The following is a 19,564-nucleotide window of genomic DNA, read 5'->3' on the forward strand; positions in this document are numbered from 1 at the left end:
GGAGAGAAAGAAAAGGAAATCTGGCCTCATATCTATACGCTGATTAAAACTTCCAGATTGGAGTAATGTAGTGAGCTGTACCTAAGACTGCCCCTGGAGGCTACACAAAGTCTTCATGCCTGCTTTGAAACTGTAGCGTGGGTTACTGGTCTGGTTCTGAGCACATTTCAAGCTCCTCATTCTTACCTTTAAAGCTCAAAACGGCATGAACCTGCCCATATATTAGGACAATGTTTGAAAACCCTGCTCCAAATCTCTTGCCTTCGGAAGTGATGTCTGAGGTGACCAGGGAATACTCTGCCATGTTTATTGAACCATGTAAAGACCTTACAAGGTTTTAATTTAGATCTTTTTTAAACCTGGTGCTCCATATGCTTTTATTTTATTCCTCAGCTATAAAATGCTGCATTCTGCGACTTATTTTTCAAAGTATTTTGAAATCATAATCAGATCTCAAAGTGATTAGCTTACTAGAGTGAGTTAACAATAAATAAAATACAATTTTTGTTACAAGTGAAATTGATTGTTCAAGGAAAAGTAAAAGCACCAATTTAAACCACATACAAATCCCATATTCCTTTTAACAAAGGAGCAAATGCAGCAAAGTTGGAGTGATTTTGCAAAAGGACTCATGGTTGAACCAGAAAACAGTTCCGGCTGCAAGTGATACTCTTGATGCAAACCCAAGTTGGTCTACAAGTCAGTACTGCAGAGCATATTACATGGTGGGTGGTGTGAGGGTGAAAGGACTTAAACACAGACATGCAACAGGAGTGATGCATTGGATGGCAATATGAGGAAAAAACACTCCTCCCCAATTATCTGAAACCGTATTATCCCATCTCTCTGTTAAATGAATTTACTAGGTGCATGGAGTCTCATGCTACTTAACAGTATGGCAATATCAGCATTAAACTGATAATCAAAGTCTCTGACTATTGAAATGCCTTGCTTATTTCTGAGGGTGCTTTGATAAATGAATATGGGGACCATTATTTCAGGTTCCAGAGTTTCAAAGCCTGCAAATTATAAATCTGAAACCAAATGCCTGCAAACCTATTGTTTGAAAATCCATGCATGAACAACTGAAGTAGCCCCACTTTTCTAAGGCAGGGAACTGACCAGCAGTATCATTATGCCAATAGGTGCAAATGTACATGTGACAACCATACATTCTGAACAGTTTATTCCGTGATTACATGCTCACTGTGGCAACCCTTGGGAGAATGGTAATCTGTGTTCGCTCTCCAGTTAGAACAGGAGATGGTCATGGTTGCAGAGTGGACATCTGGGAGGGAAGGGAATTCAGGTCTATAAATTACACATCCACTCAAGCTGTTAAACTACTACCATGTGGTAACATTCTCACTGTTGAGTGCAATATTAGGTTCAAAGGGCCTGTGAAGAGCTACAACCCCAAAGGGCTTCTCCTACTTTGTTTCCAAAGACACAGAAACATATTTGAGTACTACAGAATATAAGACAGTTATTTAGGATTCTGTTGCTGCTGGAATCCAGTGATGGCCCTTTCACATCCCAAAGGTTATCAAGCGGTTACACCAACCACCTACGTAATGTGGCATCTCACCCCTAACTGAACTAATAAGTCACTTAAGGGATGCAGGTTTTTACCACCACATGAAGGGACTTAACTCTGTCATCCGATGGGATCCGAGGTGCCATATACCCTGCAGCCAACTCACTTTCAGTGAGTTGCACAGTGAAGATACAGCAAGCAGACCAGAGCTGGTTTTACCTGAGGAGCCACGTGGCTGTTTCTGGCTCTCTCTGAGCTTCTGCTCCAGATTCTTTACTTTTAGTTCAAGTTTCAACTTATCAGACTCCAGAGACTGAACTACAGAATGCAAATTCCTGGCAGTGGCATTCTCTCCACGGAGCACGGTCACCTGCAAAAGGTAAACAAAGAGAGGATGCGGTGGCTCAGGGGAGGGAATCCTTTTCAGCCTGAGGGCCCCTTTCTTTGGTGGGGAACCTTTCAGGATCCATAATCACTTTCTGCTACTTCCCTTTCCATGCCCACAAATTCCTCTGCGCTCCTTTTTTTTTCTGGCTGTACACGTAAATATTTACGGAATGCTCCTGAACTGAGGAATATATACATACTTCTGATCCCTCAGATTTGAGCAAAATTTGAACACTGCACAAGGAAACTACATAAAAAAATTATACACCAGAAGTATTGAAAAGTGTGTGCTGAGAATTTACAACCGCTTTCATTTCTTTTTCAGCATGTTAGTAAGGGTGTTGTTGTTGTTTTTATTATTAATAATAATTTATTATTTATACCCTGCCCATCTGGCTAAGTTTCCCCAGCCACTCTGGGCGGCTCCCAATCAAGTGTTAAAAACAATACAGTATTAAATATTAAAAACTTCCCTAAACAGGGCTGCCTTCAGATGTCTTTTAAAAATAGGATAGATGCTTATTTCCTTGACATCTGGTGGGAGGGCGTTCCACAGAGCAGGCGCCACTATCGAGAAGGCCCTCTGTCTGGTTCCCTGTAACCTCATTCTCGTAATGAGGGAACTGCCAGAAGGCCCTTGGCGCTGGATCTCAGTGTCCGGGCTGAACGATGGGGGTGGAGACCATCTTTCAGGTATAACGCTCCTTCAGGTGTTTCAGGAGCTTAGACTTTTATGAATATTCTTGTCTTCTGTTCCCTCAGATTTGCACAAGAAAATTTAGAATTGCCTGATTGGGTGTTTCTGCACACTTCTTGGGTAGGGCAGTGGCTGCGCTGAGCCCTGCCAGGCCTACTCATACCTGTGACGGGCCCTCCTATGGCTGCCCCTCCCCAGCTGTGACGGACCCCACTGGGCATCCTCTCGCCGCATGATGTATGAGCGCATGCCAGGCTTCCTTCTCCCAAAGTTGGGCAGAACCCGGTGCATGTACGTGGGCAATGGACTTTGCTGCTGCGGAAGGAGAGCGTTTCCCGCAGCCGTGAGGGAGGCAAGCTGCGTGCCCGCCAGCCAGCTGGTTGGCAGGCGTGCAACTCCCCGCCCCCCAGCTGCTGTGGGAGACGCACGCTCTAGGGAGCATTTCCCAAGGCAGCGTGGGGGGTGGGTGGGAACTGTGTGGAACCCAGTTCAGCTACTGATTGATTGATTGATTGAGTGACTGCGGAAATGGATAAAAGCCCTCCAACCAAACAATGACTCTCATCAGTGCAGGTAAGAATTTTTTTTAATTTTCATTTTTATCATCTACAATATTGTTTTATTTATTTTATAGTACAGTACATTGATTATTGTTTTCATTATATGGATAAATGGTCTCGTTAGATAGTAAAATTAATGTTAAATTGCTGATTTAGGGGTTGTTTTTAAAAGTCTGGAACGGATTAAACCATTTTGCATTAATTTCTATGGGAAAGCACACCTTGGTTTAAGAACACTTTGGTTTAAGAACAGACTTCCGGAATGGATTAAGTTCATAAACCAAGGTACCACTGTATTTGAAAGGTTAATTATATTGTATTTTTATATGTCTTATCCCATACCAGCCCACCTCATCACCCGAATTGAAGGGTATATTTTGCAAACCAGCTAAAAGTCAGCAGACGGTGCTTCTAAAAATAGTACCTCATTTCTGAGCTTTTCCAGTTCTTCATCTTTCTCTGTGATCAAGGCACTAGTAATACTGATGGATTTCTGCAAGGATGTTCTTTCTTCATCAATTTCTTTTTTTAAGTCAGATTCTCTAAAAGAGAGAGTCAAACGGTTTCATGAGTTAGGTGAAGACTTGCTCCGTTAGTATTGCTTAAAAGGCCAAGTTGGGCAGGGGGAAGAGGTGGATTTTTAAAAACTACTGTATTATAGAAGTAGAAAAGGTTCTTATCAGAAGTTTCAGTTCTAGCTTTGCTTACTGAGATTTAATACTTGGCAAAATTATTTGGGATTTTACAGCAGTAGAAATAAAGTGAAAAGTTTTACCTATGTAGATTCATGCCAGAATCTGCATATCATTGTATCCATTTGAATTTAAAGAAAAATGTTAATAGGATTGGGAGATAGAAAACTGAAAAGGAGGGGGAAGGTTGCAAAGAGTGAGCCTAATTTCAGACTTTTGTTACTTCTTGGAACCATTATTAACAAGCAACGGAAAGTGCATGCAAAGCTCAGGTACACAGCTGTCATGCAAAGCAGGGGTGAAGCTGGACTTATCAGTTGGTCCTCACTAATTTCTGTTAACATCCAAATTTCCAGAGAATGAACTTTTTGACCCAGAGTAACTGGGAGCGTATTAACAGAGGGTTGGTTGGTCGGTCTGTAACAAACTAAAACACAAATGTACAGTTCAAAGGGTTGTAAACTATTATTATTCAGCATAAAAAACACTAAACACCTCTATTTTTTGCTTGCATCGCAACAAGTGGCTTCCTAAGCAAATAGCATGATAGATGGCTATGGAAAAAACCCACCAAGGAGTTGGCTGAGGGGCCTTCAGAACACTCTTGCCCAGCTGTGCGGCTGGAAGCTATTTACATTTGCCTGCATCTTAAAATTGGTTTTGTAGCATTTGGATGGTGGTGGTGGTGGTAATGTATACCTCTCTCAGCATTCAGGAAAGGCTTGGCAGCTGAGGCTTTTAAGACTTTCTTCTTAAGCATTTGACATCCACTAGTTTTGATAAGAAACTTTTAAAGATGAAGAAGGCAGTCTGAAAATCCAGGCACAAGCACTTGACGTAGCCTAAGTTTACTAAGGGAGCTGCCACTAAACAGGGAACTGGTGAAGAAAACAAAGTTGCCTTCAGATTTGTTAAGTCACTTGAAACACAAGAATTTAAATGCCTTGGCCTTCCAATATTTCTGCATCACTGACTCAACGCGTGAATCACAGTGGGCCCTGCCCTGCGTAGCAATTCTGACAGCCCCCTTGACTACTGTCTTCAGAAGGCCACAGGCCAGGACCATGACTTGGCGAAGAAGAGAGGAAGAGACACTTTCATTAAGGGCCCCTTCTGTCTTTTCCCCGACAATTCAAGCTGACTCCGCAGGGCTCCTTCATTGACCTTCTCACCACCACAGCGAGCAACTGCTGCTGCTGCCAGGACTGGCCCTTCCAGGAGGCAGAGTGAGGCATTTGCTTGGGGGGTGGCTTTAAATGTGTGCCATGTGGTCTGCCCAGTGGCCCCAAGCTAGCTTGCTGCTCTGCGGTTCCACCATGAATGCTGAAGAAAGAGCCAACTACCAGTCTAGTCAGGTTTTGTGCACAGAATGGGGAATGCACCACCTTGCCCTTTGCCTCAGGCAGCAAAATGGCTTGGGCTGCTCCTGGCTGCTGCTCTTCCTCCTGCTTCCTTTCTGCCACCTGCTTGCCTGCCGGGAAGAGGCCTAATCGGCTGACAGGCAGCGGCCTCTGCTCCTGCCGCCTCTCATCCCCACGGCTGAGGGGGCCAGAGGAAGAGGCAGGTGAACTGCCAAGAAGGCTGCAATGGTGAAGAGCCCAGGGGGCTCGTGTCAATGGGTTCATACCGGGCCCTCAGCAGATGACCAGCAATATCAACCCTTGAGGCAGGGCCCTGTTACTTTTCTGAACGCAGTCACAGAAAACAAGGCCTCTAAAAGGCGCACTGAAAATAACGGGATGCTACTGTGCAATTCCTCCTTATTTAAATAGGGCCTGAATGGGAGACACTACAAATTGGTTCAATCCCTTTATTGGGAGAGTAGGCCTGTTTTTTGTTCTTGTTTTTAAAGACAGCCAACAATTGCTATTGGAGGAAACTAAAATCGAGCAGAGGTAGCCAGAGAAAGAGAGAGCAAGAGAGTATCTCATGCACATCCAGATGGAGCAAAATGCAAACTGAAGAAAGGGATAATCAATAGCCCTAAACCAAAGCTTGTTAAGTGTCCATGGTATCTACAGTTAGTGAGAACCACGATAACCAGCGGGTGAAATACAGCACAGTCCTTGCAGGAGCCCAAGAAATATGGCAAAAACAAACAAACAAACAACAGTGATAATACATCACAGAATTCTATCTGAAGTTATGCAGATGTTTAGTCTTAGTCATGGAAGCAGCAACTGGAGAATCTGGGATGTACAGACATGAAGGCACACACCACAGCTGGGTCAGGGTTGTTGTTTTTTAAGACAGAGAAGGAATTGCACAGAATCAGGCCACAGCCCCGAACAGCTGCCCAGAGTGTCTCTTCTAAATATCAGAAAGGCTGTCTTTTGTTCCAGAAAAGCTCCATGGCATTTAAGTCTGCCTTTGATTCTGCAGAATGCTTGTTGAGCACATGAGAGACAGCTCCTATATGTCAAGCATTGACCACTGGTCTGCTAAAACTAACAGCAGCATGCCTTGCATAATTACTGGGGCCGTCTGTGCATCACTGGGTATAACGCTGAACTGTGTGCATTCAGGGTATGTGCTTGAGTGTAAGTAAAAGTGTGTCCATATAGGTAAACTCTGCACACACAAAAAGCAAGTTGTATTCACAATATTGGGCTAGTTTTGCATCATTTTTGCACTGGCTTACACAATTTGAGAAGAAAGGAAATGGCAGGAGGACACAGAGAAGAGTATAAGCTTCTCCTGACAACCATGGGGACTAGGAACTTGATTGAAAAGCAGAAAAGAAGAGCCAGGATTATTAAGATGCCAGCCTTTGCACTAGACAGAAAACATTGTGTTTCGGGGTGTGTGTGAGAAATGCACCTAATTTTGGAGGTGTTCACAGCTTATCATGCAAACTGTTCTTCTGGCTAGTGACATTCCACACTTCCACATTTCACAAGCCCTTCTGCAAGTGGGAAAGCACATGGCCAGTAATTACTTGGGCTGCAGTGCTTAGTCAGATAAAACTGTGGACAGACTAAAAAGGTGCGCGCACACACACACACACACAAATTTATATTATTATTTATAATACAACTACTTATGGAAGTGGCAAGTACCATCCTAACTGAGGGTCTCTCTCTAATGTGGGAGACAAGGGCGAATATATGCCTTTTCTAAGATGATGTACAGCTACAATGCATGCACACATCATCTAAAAAGCATGCTTTCTGCATCAGAGCATTTCTTTACACATATGAAAATTTAAGCAATTAACTAGAACCCATATAATTAATTAGGTAAACTATTTCAAATCAGGTGACAGGCCTAATATATACACATTTCAAATGCCCTTTCTTCTCAGACACCTCTCACATTTGTTCCCTTCCACCTTGACTTTGAAAAATGCCTCTTGCATACACCTCCAAACACTTCAACTGGATCTGCCAGCACAGAACCCCCATGATACATAACAGAGGCCCAGAACCATTGGGCTCTTAAAGGTAAAGGTAAAGGGACCCCTGACCATTAGGTCCAGTCGTGACCGACTCTGGGGTTGCGGTGCTCATCTCGCTTTATTGGACAAGGGAGCCGGCGTACAGCTTCTGGGTCATGTGGCCAGCATGACTAAGCCGCTTCTGGCGAACCAGAGCAGTTTACCTTCTCGCCGGAGTGGTACCTATTTATCTACTTGCACTTTGACGTGCTTTCGAACTGCTAGGTTGGCAGGAGCAGGGACTGAGCAACGGGAGCTCACCCCGTTGCAGGGATTCGAACCGCCGACAAGTCCTAGGCTCTGTGGTTTAACCCACAACGCCACCCGCGTCCCATCTTAGCATCAGGCAAAATGAGACAGTCCACCCCTGGCCGCAGTAAGGTAAGGCACAGCAAATAATCATTTTATTATGTTTTTACTAACATAAGGGAAAATAGTCTTTTGGAAATTCTGCCTTGGCACCAAAATGCTTGAAAAACCTCTGCCAATATTTATCCTTGGGTTAAAAAATGTGGCGATTCTATGGTTAAATTGGAAGATGTGCTTTGAATGACAAACTATATATATTTCTATGTAGTTGTGTGTATGTGTATGTATGTATACACCCACACCCCCACACCCAGCAATTTGAAAGCTCAGTCATGCTGAGAAACCTCATCCGTTTTCTTGTAGGATGGGAGCACAGTTATTATCAACTTGAAAAGTATAATTTCATGGCTCAAAAGACCCATTTAACAACAGTTTCCAATTGGTTTATTAGGGCAGGGCTCATGACCATTTTGTACAGTAATTCCCATGTTTTGTACCAATTTTTTTTAGTGACATTTAAGGTTGCAAGGGGCTCACCCCACCAGAAGCATCTCCTGAGCAAGTTCCACTGAAATGAATGGGATTTGCTCCACTGAGTGAAGTAGATTTGTGCAGGAGACATTCTTAGTGGTTTGTGCCCAGAAGCAGCTACTAAATAGATCACATGGGTGACTCCAATAACCCCCAGCTAGAAGCACACCCAGATTCTTCGCTTGCCACAAAAGAAACCAAGAAATTCAAATAATGAAGCAAGTACCTTAATGTGATACTGGGCAAGCTTTAAAAATGCAAGATAACAAGAACCACATGTTAGAAACATGGAAGAGAAATGCAAAATACAGTAAAGGAAGAACTAAATTTGCACTGAAGTGGATTCTGTTGTTGTTGTAAAAAAAAAGAAAAGATTTAATACTGCTGAGTATTTTACGAAACAAAAAACGAAACAAAATAGCAAGACACTAAGGAAACAAAAAGGCAGCCGAAAAATATGTACAACAATTTTTATTGGCGAGGAAAAAAAAGTTATTTATTGTAACGTGGATAGACTTTCTTTAGTCTTACCATTAAAGACACACAGATATAGCAAAGGAAGCAAGGGTAGGAAAGGGAAGAGAGAGGAGTGAAATGAGTATTGAGAAAATAGCGCAGGCTCAGAGACAAGTCAGACAGTTAGCAAATCCACAATGGATCTAATGAGCTGAAGCAACACTGAGCCCCCTTTTAGCTAGAGAGTCCCAAAATTCTCTAACTCCGCCTTCATCAACCTTGTGCCCTCCAGAGGTTTTGAACTACAACCAGTAGGAATCAGTGGCACTTAGCTGACCTCCCACCAGGTGCGTCACTTTGGCTTACCCAGGGAGAGAGGGAAAGGGGCAAAGCCGGGGGGGGGAGCGCCCCAGGGGCTCCGATGGTACCAACCTCGCTGCCACCTCACCTCTCACCCTCCCGGTACCCTGAGGGCTGCTCTGCTCCCTGTTGCTGACCCTTGGCTGCGCTGGCTGGGGCAGATGGAAGTTGTAGTCCAAAATATCCAGAGGGCACCAGCTTGGAAAAGGCTGTTCTAATACCTACTTTCACAAAGACAATTTTGGGGGCAGGAGAAGAAGAATTATTGTGGGTGAAAGGGTGATGGGCAAGACTGCTCACTCCATGAGGTCTCTCTATATCAACTGACCAAAGATCTCTTGTTTTTGCATCACAAAACCTGAGAGGTTAGGCAGAAAACCTACTGCTAATTCCTGAGCCTTGAAAATGAACTGTTTGGAAAGTCCCTGGTTAATTTAACTGTCTCAATCACTATAAAGTTACATAAACTACAAGGCACCCTGTAAGCATACTTCAGAAATAAAACTCATTCATGTTTCTATACAGTATATTTTCTATCCAGAATATTTATGTTTGCTAGGATGCTTTTTTTTCTAAATTAGTTATCCCCTGAAGGTGTTAAAATGTCAATGTTAAGATGTTTCACTTCCAGCTTTATAAGTTGTTGGCCTCTGTCTGTCTAAAGAGACAATGGACTAATGTGCCATTGGGGTGGGGAGGTTTAAAGTCAAACTGTTAAGAGTTATTTGCCTGAAGTGGGTGTAGAGTTTAGCAATATTTTGACAAAACCACTTAATGAAGACTTTTGAAGCTGATCCACGGGGAGGCTTTGCGCAGTTTCCAGATCTGTTAAAGCGATTCAATACTCTAGTGCTAAAAATGGCACAATTATCTAGGTGCTGAAATGCAGAGAATAGAAGGGAACATCTAACAGAGTATGGTACATGCTAGATTAAGCAATGTTAAATGCTTCTTAAGGTCAAGCCTTTTCACACATATTTTAGTGATGAGAAGGATGAAACTTTTTGCATGTATTTAGTATTCCACATGCATTGTCAACAGCTGAAGTGTGCAGTCCTGGGTTATTTCAACTAAAGAAGGGTAGATGGAATCAAACAGCTTCACTAAGGGTTTATTTAGTCCTATTTTTCCCAATTGTCTGTAGGTGCATACACCCAAACACCCCCCCCCCCGTGAGAAAGCTTACCTCTTTTTCATCTCTAGCAACTGGTTATTAAGGACAGATCTCTCTTCGTCCAGCTGAAAGAGAAAATCAGTCTCATTTACCATTTAAGAATCAAACAGTGCTATATTCTAATTCAAACATCCTGCAACTTTCCCTAATTTGCAGATTGTCTTCTCTCCAGAGGTGGAAAAAAGGGGGGGATCCTCTGCAACTTAAGCCATTTTCACAGAAATTTGTTATTTTCAGCAGGCGCATGAGGCAACGCTGCCTCTTCCCCAACTCTTTCTCCCCTCTTCACATGCTCTCTTTGACCAGAGGGATTTGTTGAATCCTGACAGGAGAGTCCTCCTCTGCCCCTTTTAATCCCACAACAGCAGCCAGCCAGATCACACATACATCCCCCCCTGGCCCCCAGATCTCCCTAGCTATAGCCATTCCCCTCCATGTCTCTCAGCTCTGAGCTTTGGCCCTCAGTTCCCAAGAGAGGTTGATGCGCTCTCTCTCTCTCTCTCTTTTAGACCACAAGAGAGAGAAGGAAAGTGCAAACCATGGGAGGTTTGGCCTAGAACAGACATCATATTGTGCCAAGAATGTGCTTGAAGTCTAATATAGCTATTTTCAGTGACAGCTTCAGAGGACAGCTCATCTGCCTCCCCCGCACAGGCAGGCTGCACATGCTACTGCTCTCAATTTCAAGGCTTGCTGTAGAGGCAAGAAAACTGAAACTCCAGAGGTGGAAGGAGAAGAATTTGGAAGGGAAAGTGCCTTTGTTCTGAAGGATGGAGGATACAAGGGCTTAAATCGGAGGTAATCAAGGGCAGCCCATGAAATCTCCTTCCTGCAAGCTGCAGAGATGTAACCTACTGCAAAAAGGTAAAATTCACATTTGTTGCTCCACCCACCAATGCCATGCCCCCACCCCAATTGACTTCAAGGGGCATCTTTGGCAATAGGTGTCACGGAGAGCCCTCAAAGGTCTCCTCTGGACAGCACCTTCTGAAGACAATTGTTCCAATGGGTTTTCCCAGCTAGATGAACGGTTCTCTGCCATGGGTGTCTATTTTGTATTCTTTTGATTTAAAAAAAATGTATTTGTTTTCCTCTTTCTACTGTACATTGCCTCTGATGCACTTGTGTGGAAGAATATTAATAAATTACTAACTATAATAATAATAATAATAATAATAATAATAATAATAATCATCTGCCAGTTTAACCTCAGCACAGTCTGAAAATCCTCATAATGCCCTAGAGCTGGGTCAGTATTCATGGAGGAACAGGTCTGCTGTACACAGTGTCTGATGAGAAAGTATCAACTCCCTCTCTCCCACCCAAATGGTGCAGCCAGACTACATGTACTTACTACTTAGGAACACCACATCTCTACATATTATGTGATATAAATAACCACCACAAAAGCTCTGAATATGACATACTTATTTTACAATTTATTTTTAATATATCCAAGAAAAGACCTTTGCTTCTTGCTGAGAATTTCTGGCAGTAGCCCTTCTCCCTGCCCCCATCAACCGGAAAAAATTGCATATGCTACCCCCAGCAGGACCAAGTGGATTATGGGAAATTCTTTCAGCAAAAAATACGTAGAATGAAGGATTAATTTTTTAAAGTAATAAAACTTCCTAATTTTAAATTAAGGGCTGCCACACAAAGATTTGAAATACTGCAAGTCAGAAAATTTCCCCAAGGTAAGGGTCTAATATATGATTGAATATCCTTTAATTAATTACAAAGCAGCTAATTACTTAAGCAGCCATGAAGAGAATACCCATATTTCCTCTACTCAAATACACAAACTTCAGATGTAAATATAAACACTGATGAAACATACCAGTTAAATCTGCAAAATGCCTCAGGCATATCCAGATTCACTAACAGATACTGGCCAGAATTTATATTGTTATCATAGCAGTACCAATCAAAAATACCCGCAAGGTAAGTGGAAGACTCATCTTGCTAGTTTTAAAGACATTAAATCTCACTCCGAAAAATAAGCTCATTCTGGACAGCTTTCATTTACTGCTTTCTAACTTCCTCTGGACAAAGAAAGGCTGGCCATCTGAATTTTATGCAAGCCCTTCTCTGACGTACATTCTAAAGCAGAGGTCTTCAGGGACCCTTTCCACACTGGCTTCTCTGCCATAGAACCAGAGAGTTCTTTTAGGGCACACACGCAGGGCTGCCAGGGCAGGAGCCTCACACCTCCTGAGATTTCAGGGCCAAACCTGAGGGCGGCTCCTGAAGATGTCATGGATCTCAGTGATCTCATTAAGCATAGTCGTTGTTATTTTCAAACAAAAAACACAAGGTCCAACAAATGAGCAAATAGGTCACTCATTGGAATTTAAGTCAGAAATCTTAGTGAAAGGGGGTACAGTGGTACCTCGGGTTAAGTACTTAATTCATTCCGGAGGTCCGTTCTTAACCTGAAGCACCACTTTAGCTAATGGGGCCTCCTGCTGCCGCCGTGCCGCCGCCGCACGATTTCTGTTCTCATCCTGAAGCAAAGTTCTTAACCCGAGGTACTACTTCTGGGTTAGCGGAGTCTGTAACCTGAAGCGTATGTAACCCGAGGTACCACTGTATTCCCAGGTCCAGCTGAAGTAAGAGGATCACTCCTTCTTACCTGCTTAGGCAGCCTGGGTAGGGCAGCCTGCCAGCTGGGGGCAGTGGGTGTACCTGGAGACTTCAGGCCCAAGGGGCCTGACAACCGTACACACACTCAGTTTACATGGGTGCTGGTCAGGTTTCATCACTGCTCTGTGTGAGCTAACAGTGCGCCCTAGAACATCTTGCTGAGTTATAGTGGTAATAATAAACCAATGGATTGGCTGCCATTACTGATCTTTTTGATAAGGTTCCAAGGAACATCCAGGGTTGCTCACAACACTGTTGAAAAAACCTTAGCAAATGAACATGTTTCACTTATGTTTTAGGGCTAGCCAATTCACATTCCTTGGCACCCTAACTTGGTAGGGGGATATTCTTCCTAGGCTAGCACTCCAATTCCAGTTACCAGATTTCTTTACTCTAGGACTTCTCTGCCAACAACTGTCATATGCAGCAAGGGAAGGTGAAGAAGAGGCAGAAAGTCCTTGGACCAGATTTAACTTTGGGTTAAGCTCTTTCTCTTAACCAATTTCCACAACACCCAACCCACCCACCTGGAAGCCCCTTCCGAAGCCTTATGTAATGGGGGCAACGGAAATGCAGATAAGTGAGCGACTTCTTTTTATTGCAAGAGGACCTGTGCAGGAGAAGGGACTGGCAAATTGTGCTTCCTGGTGTGATTTTGAATTTTAAGAAGTTAGAGAGGTAAATTTAGGCTGCCTCCACTTCAGCAATCCTTACCCACCAACTTGGTAAGCTACTTGCTTCTGCTGGGCTGGGGGTGCTCCTGTATTGAAAGGGAGCATTGGGATGCCTTGCAGAAGTGGCTGATCTGGGCTAATTAGCTACACTAGGCTTTATCACGTATTTAGCTCCATGACTACCATGCCTTGGGCAGATACCCATTATTAGTGCCCCCTCTTTATCCAACAATTTAAAGTTGCTTACAAATCAAATTTAAAATTCAATTTTTTAAAAAATGTATGTCTGCAAGCCATACCCAGAGTGCTTTGTTGGTACACGTCCAGCATCGGAGCCTGTGCTTGCAATAAGGTCTACATACTATTTTAGTTCACATTAATTAGTCCAGGGACCCCTGCAGGTTTTCCCAAGAGACAAAAGGACAAGAATTGCTGTAAGAGGCTGAAATGTAAAGCCTGGGCTCTCTGCCTCCTCAGTGTCCCAGTTTCTTCTCAGCTTCCCAACTACTGCTGATATAGTTTTCAAGCCCAAAGCGATACTAATGACAAGGCTTGGGCGTTCTGCATATCCCTAGGTTGCTGAGGACGTCTGCTTCTCTTTTGAATAACCAAGTTCCTAGTCCTCATATTTGCAAATTAAAGCTTGTAGAAGAATCCATGCTTGTCTCCTACTCATTCCTCTCGCACAAAAACCCTAACCCAAATCAAAATATGATTGCAAATTACTTCAAAACATGATGCATGGCGGCAAAATTAGAAAGATATTAAGTAGATGTACCCAGATACTTGGTTCTGACTACAGGTTTTGGATCGTCTTGTTACCTCTGCAATGAATACACTTACTACCCAATGAGGAGAAGGATGAAAAGATGATGACAGATTGTGTGAACATAATATGCTCTCTAAGGTGTTGGGGCCATTGCAGAGTTTTTCTTAGATCCCTGACTTAGAAGTTAGCTGAAAGTTGCTTGTGTGTGATGTGCAAAGGCTGAAGCAGAACACAGATCCCTTGAGTCAGCACCAAGTGTGTGATCCTGGCCAACTCCCATTCATTTCAACAGAGATTGTGCGTGAAAGGCCCATACTATATGTATATGTTAATAAATGGTATGAAGTAGATTTTATATAGCTAATAAATGACCACACATCTATCCCAAGCAAATCTCACAGCAAGCACAATGAATCTCATTTGCACACATTCCAATTCAAAATCATCAAACACAGCTTTCAATACTTAAAAACAGTTTTGCTCACTTGCTCAAACATCCCTTTTACAAATTAGTGCTGGGGTGTGTTGTTGGTTTGGGAGCGGGGGGGGCGCGGGTTCAGCAAGCAGCTTCAGAAGGTCACTGTGACGAAAACCCCATTATAGAGATATTAATGTAAGGAAAGCCACTGACAGAAAGGCTGACCAATCTCTAAAGCCAATAGATGTAGACCCCTGTTAACAATCAACACTTCTTTCCATCAAACCTCCTCTCTCCTGCAAGGGATTTGTTGGGCATTATGCAATTTTCCCCCTTTCTTGGATATCTTTGAAGATATTATGCTCAAATACTTTAAAACCCAATGGAAGAGCCACAAACGTACCACCTTGGAGATAGACTGGCTTTCCTGTCAGGGTGGACTTTTGCTAGCTTCAGCCGCCCACAAAAGATCACACCACAATAAACACTGAATTCATTTTAAGTTCTCGTTGCCTTGTTGCTGCTGCTGCTTTCCTGGCATTTATACCCTGAAAGACAATTTCCCTCAATCATCAGCATGTGCCGAAATCTCTCTCTGTCTGTCTCTCTCTCTCTCACACACACACACGAATGGAAGAGCATGGCTAGCTCTTAAAAACTCGCTTACAGCAAACTCCACCTCTGGAAAGTCAACGTGAAAGGACATACCTTCTGGTGACTGGTGACTTCCCCCTTGCCAAGCTCCTCGGCAAGTTTAATGTTCTCTTCTTGCAAGACGGCAAGCTGCTGGGACTTCTCAGCCTCTACCAGCTTTAGTACTTCTCTGTGAAGACAGAGAGCGCATGGTTACCATAGGAACAAGAAGGGCAAGGGAGGGGAACAGTGGGAGAGAAATCAGCTTTGCAGCTTGCAAAAAAAAAAAAAGGGAGAGAAAATCTCGTGCTTGATGAGATATTTAATAAGGTGACGACCCACATCCCAAATGCCCTCCTCTGTCCAGCATCGATCTTCGAAAGGAAGGCAGTGGATGCTAGGTGTGGAATCACTTCTTTTTAAATGAATTACTTTCCATGCCATTTGAAACATTTTTTTAAAAAAGCAAATACACACATTTATCATAGCTGTAAGTGGGCTGGGTCAAGTATAACCGTGTTAAGATTCTTCTCTCATGAATGGTGTGAGCTGAGAGAAACTGAAGAAGAGTTCAGGCAGCAGACTGCCACAATCCCCCCCAACAACAACACACACACAACCAGTCCCCAGATGTTGCAGCAATTTGTTTCTAATTAAAACCCCGCTCAACAATCTTGCAATAGGTGCAGGGTGAAATATGCAATATGGTTTACCATATTTTTCGCTCTATAAGACGCACATTTTCCCTCCTAAAAAGTAAGGGAAAATGTGTGTGCGTCTTATGGAGCGAATGCAGGTTGCGCGGCTAAGCCAGAAGCCAGAACAGAGAGAGGGAGCGCTGTGCAGCGCTCCCTCTAGCTATTCTGGCTTTTGGATAGCCCCCGTGAAGCCTCCGTAGGGCAGCGGGACGAAGGCTCCCTGCTGTCCTGCGAAGGCTTTGCCTTCCTCTTGCGGGAAGTGGGGGGGAAGGGACAGAACGCGCAACTCTGTCCCTTCCCCCACCTCCCAGAAAAGCCCCCAAGAACCGCACTCCCTTTAAAGAGCACGCGGTTCTTGTGGGAGATGGGGGAAGGTACAGAGGGCAGCTTACCCGTGGGCAGCCTCTTCCGGGCAGGGGGAGCCTTCATCCCGCTGCCCGGGAGAGGCTTCAGCGGCTATCCCAGAAGCCAGAACAGCTAGAGAATTGTTTTTTTCTTGTTTCCTCCCCCCCAAACTAGGTGCGTCTTATCGTCTGGTGCGACCTAGAGAGCGAAAAATACGGTATATTATATATAAAGACAACTCACAAAGTGGCAGCTATGTTATTGTCAAGACTTGTTTTAGGGCTGATTTTGGTGGGTTTTCAGCGCTTTCTACTCCCCACTCCTAACTCTCTCCCTCCTCTCCCAGCTTTTTGCTTCTCTGCTGCTTGTGAATGGCAAACATTCCACAGCCACCCAGAAGAAAGAGGGAGATGAAAATAAAATAAACTAAGTCAGTTGTGTTGCAAGATCAACCAGGTACCTTGGAGGCTAAGAAGCAAAAGCCCACAAATTGCCTTCTGCATGTATATGAGAACATTCATGGCTTGCACTACTACATTGCTTGCTTGCTAATCATTCCCTAGTGGCAAACAACTAGAGCCGCGGTTCCCAATTAGAGGTCCAGGGCCCCCTGGAGGTCCACGGAACGCACCCAGGGGTACCACAGCTCCATCTCTTGCATCCCCCTGAACCACATTTTTGTCATTTTTGCATGGTAAAATCATGATTTTTATGGTCTGTTTTAGCACTGTGCAATTTTTCAATATATCGGCCAAAATTGGTTTTGAAATCACACCGCGTTAACGATTTTGACTCGGCAAAATGACACAGCAATATGAATGCAGGGCAGCCAATTTCAAGGCACCACCGACATCGCATGATGATCTCAGCCGATAACGCTGCTGATCTGAGCTGCCTTCTCTCATGCTGAGGGAGACCAGGGTAACCGATTGCGAGGCACTATCTTCCCCTTATGCTGACGGAGAACAGGACAGCTGATCGCCCTCACGTCAAGACACAGTGGCACTGCCTTCCCCTAGCACTGAGGTAGAGCAGCTTTTCTCAGTCAGCAGGAAAGCAGCAGCAGCCACAGAGGACATGCATCTTCACTGGCTGCCCTGCCGATGAAGGCTCCATTCCTATGCCCTCCGACTCAAACCACGTGATGAAGGTGCCTCCGCTTCCTCTCCCCTCTCCTCCCATACGATCTCTATGGCTGCTCCCTCCCTCATCCCCACGCCTGATTTCAGACATTGTGATATATTGGAATATCGTGATGTTTAGTTGCTGATATATTCCGATGTTGAAAACCAGATATCGCTCAGCCCTGGGTTTTGTTTGTTTGTTTTTTACTATGTACCTAAAATCCTTTGCTTATTAGGGGCCACCTCATATTTTGTTCAAAAAATTGCTTTGCAGAGGTAACTACCATAGTTACCAAAATTTTCTAAAGCAGGGGGTCTGTGGCTTGGCTTTTGATAAATAGGGAGTCCTCAGTAATTAGCTAATTGGGAACCACTGAACTAGAGAGAAGCAGTGCAGGAAGCATCAAGAATCAGCACAGTGCAAGCAGCACACCATCTAGTGTGCTCCTGGGTTAATTTCCATCCACAGAGGGGTCATAACCAAAAGACTCAGCCACCCAGCTCAAATTCAAAATGTTTTATGGTGAACGATCAGTGTCAGCAACACTGAAGAGCCCTGAGATCATCTGCATTAGGAGTTCCAACATCTAAGAGTTTTCTAGCTGTTTTGGTTTGTCACCTCAAAAAGCAACCATGCACTTGTTCTATAAGTGGTCTTGAGTGATGCTTGGATTGCTGGAGAGTAAGAATGAGGCCCACTAATAGACATTTTTGGAGAAAGAATAATAGAATTGTAGAGTTGGAAGGGACCCCAAGGGTCATCTAGTCCAATCCTCTGCAATGCATGAATTTCAACCAAAGCATCCATGAAAGATGAGCATCCAACCTCTGATTAAAAATCCTCAGAAGGTGGAAGAATCCATTCCACTGTCAAACAACTCTTATTGTCAAATAGTTTTTCCAACTGTTGAGTCAGAATCTTCTGTCTTGTAACTTGAATCCATTGGTTTGGTCCTACCCTCCAGAGCAGGAGAAAACAAGTTTCCTCCATCTTCCATGTAACAGTCCTTTAGATATTTGAAGACGTCCATCAGATCTCCTCTCAGTCTCCTCTTTTCCAGCCTCTTCAACTGCTCCTCCTAAGGCTTGGTTTTCAGACCTTTCACCATCTTGGTTGCCCTCCATGTTCCGGTTTCTCAATATCCTTCTTAAACTGCGGCGCCCAGAACTAGAATCATAGAATCATAGAATCATAGAGTTGGAAGAGACCACAAGGGCCATCGAGTCCAACCCCCTGCCAAGCAGGAAACACCATCAGAGCACTCCTGACATATGGTTGTCAAGCCTCTGCTTAAAGACCTCCAAAGAAAGAGACTCCACCACACTCCTTGGCAGCAAATTCCACTGTCGAACAGCTCTTACTGTCAGGAAGTTCTTCCTAATGTTTAGGGGGAATCTTCTTTCCTGCAGTTTGGATCCATTGCTCCGTGTCCGCTTCTCTGGAGCAGCAGAAAACAACCTTTCTCCCTCCTCTATGTGACATCCTTTTATATATTTGAACATGGCTATCATATCACCCCTTAACCTCCTCTTCTCCAGGCTAAACATGCCCAGCTCCCTTAGCCGTTCTTCATAAGGCATCGTTTCCAGGCCTTTGACCATTTTGGTTGCCCTCCTCTGGACACGTTCCAGTTTGTCAGTGTCCTTCTTGAACTGTGGCGCCCAGAACTGGACACAGTACTCCAGGTGAGGTCTGACCAGAGCAGAATACAGTGGCACTATTACTTCCCTTGATCTAGATGCTATACTCCTATTGATGCAGCCCAGAATTGCATTGGCTTTTTTAGCTGCCGCGTCACACTGTTGGCTCATGTCAAGTTTGTGGTCAACCAAGACTCCTAGATCCTTTTCACATGTACTGCTCTCAAGCCAGGTGTCACCCATCTTGTATTTGTGCCTCTCATTTTTTTTGCCCAAGTGCAGTACTTTACATTTCTCCCTGTTAAAATTCATCTTGTTTGTTTTGGCCCAGTTCTCCAATCTGTCAAGGTCGTTTTGAAGTGTGATCCTGTCCTCTGGGGTGTTAGCCACCCCTCCCAGTTTGGTGTCATCTGCAAATTTGATCAGGATGCCCTTGAGTCCATCATCCAAGTTGTTGATAAAGATGTTGAATAAGAC

At 44.0% G+C, this 19,564-nt stretch overlaps 1 protein-coding gene across 16 annotated transcripts in view; it reads right to left on the reverse strand.

The window, feature by feature from the left end:
- CLIP1 (CAP-Gly domain containing linker protein 1) overlaps positions 1 to 19,564 on the reverse strand; it is a 116,697-nt gene that overhangs the window by 11,631 nt on the left and 85,502 nt on the right. For 11 of the 16 annotated variants that reach the window (XM_053369975.1, XM_053369974.1, XM_053369973.1 and 8 more), the window contains 5 exons: positions 15,355 to 15,469; positions 10,152 to 10,204; positions 8,376 to 8,396; positions 3,606 to 3,723; positions 1,757 to 1,907 (listed from right to left, as the gene is read on the reverse strand). In XM_053369975.1, the coding sequence (XP_053225950.1) occupies positions 1,757 to 1,907; positions 3,606 to 3,723; positions 8,376 to 8,396; positions 10,152 to 10,204; positions 15,355 to 15,469 (458 nt within the window). The remainder of the gene's footprint in view (positions 1 to 1,756; positions 1,908 to 3,605; positions 3,724 to 8,375; positions 8,397 to 10,151; positions 10,205 to 15,354; positions 15,470 to 19,564) is intronic. The other 5 variants (XM_053369967.1, XM_053369969.1, XM_053369979.1 and 2 more) reach the window with 1 other exon arrangement.

This window comes from Podarcis raffonei, chromosome 16 (assembly GCF_027172205.1).
Source record: "Podarcis raffonei isolate rPodRaf1 chromosome 16, rPodRaf1.pri, whole genome shotgun sequence".
In the NCBI taxonomy this organism is placed as follows: domain Eukaryota; kingdom Metazoa; phylum Chordata; class Lepidosauria; order Squamata; family Lacertidae; genus Podarcis; species Podarcis raffonei.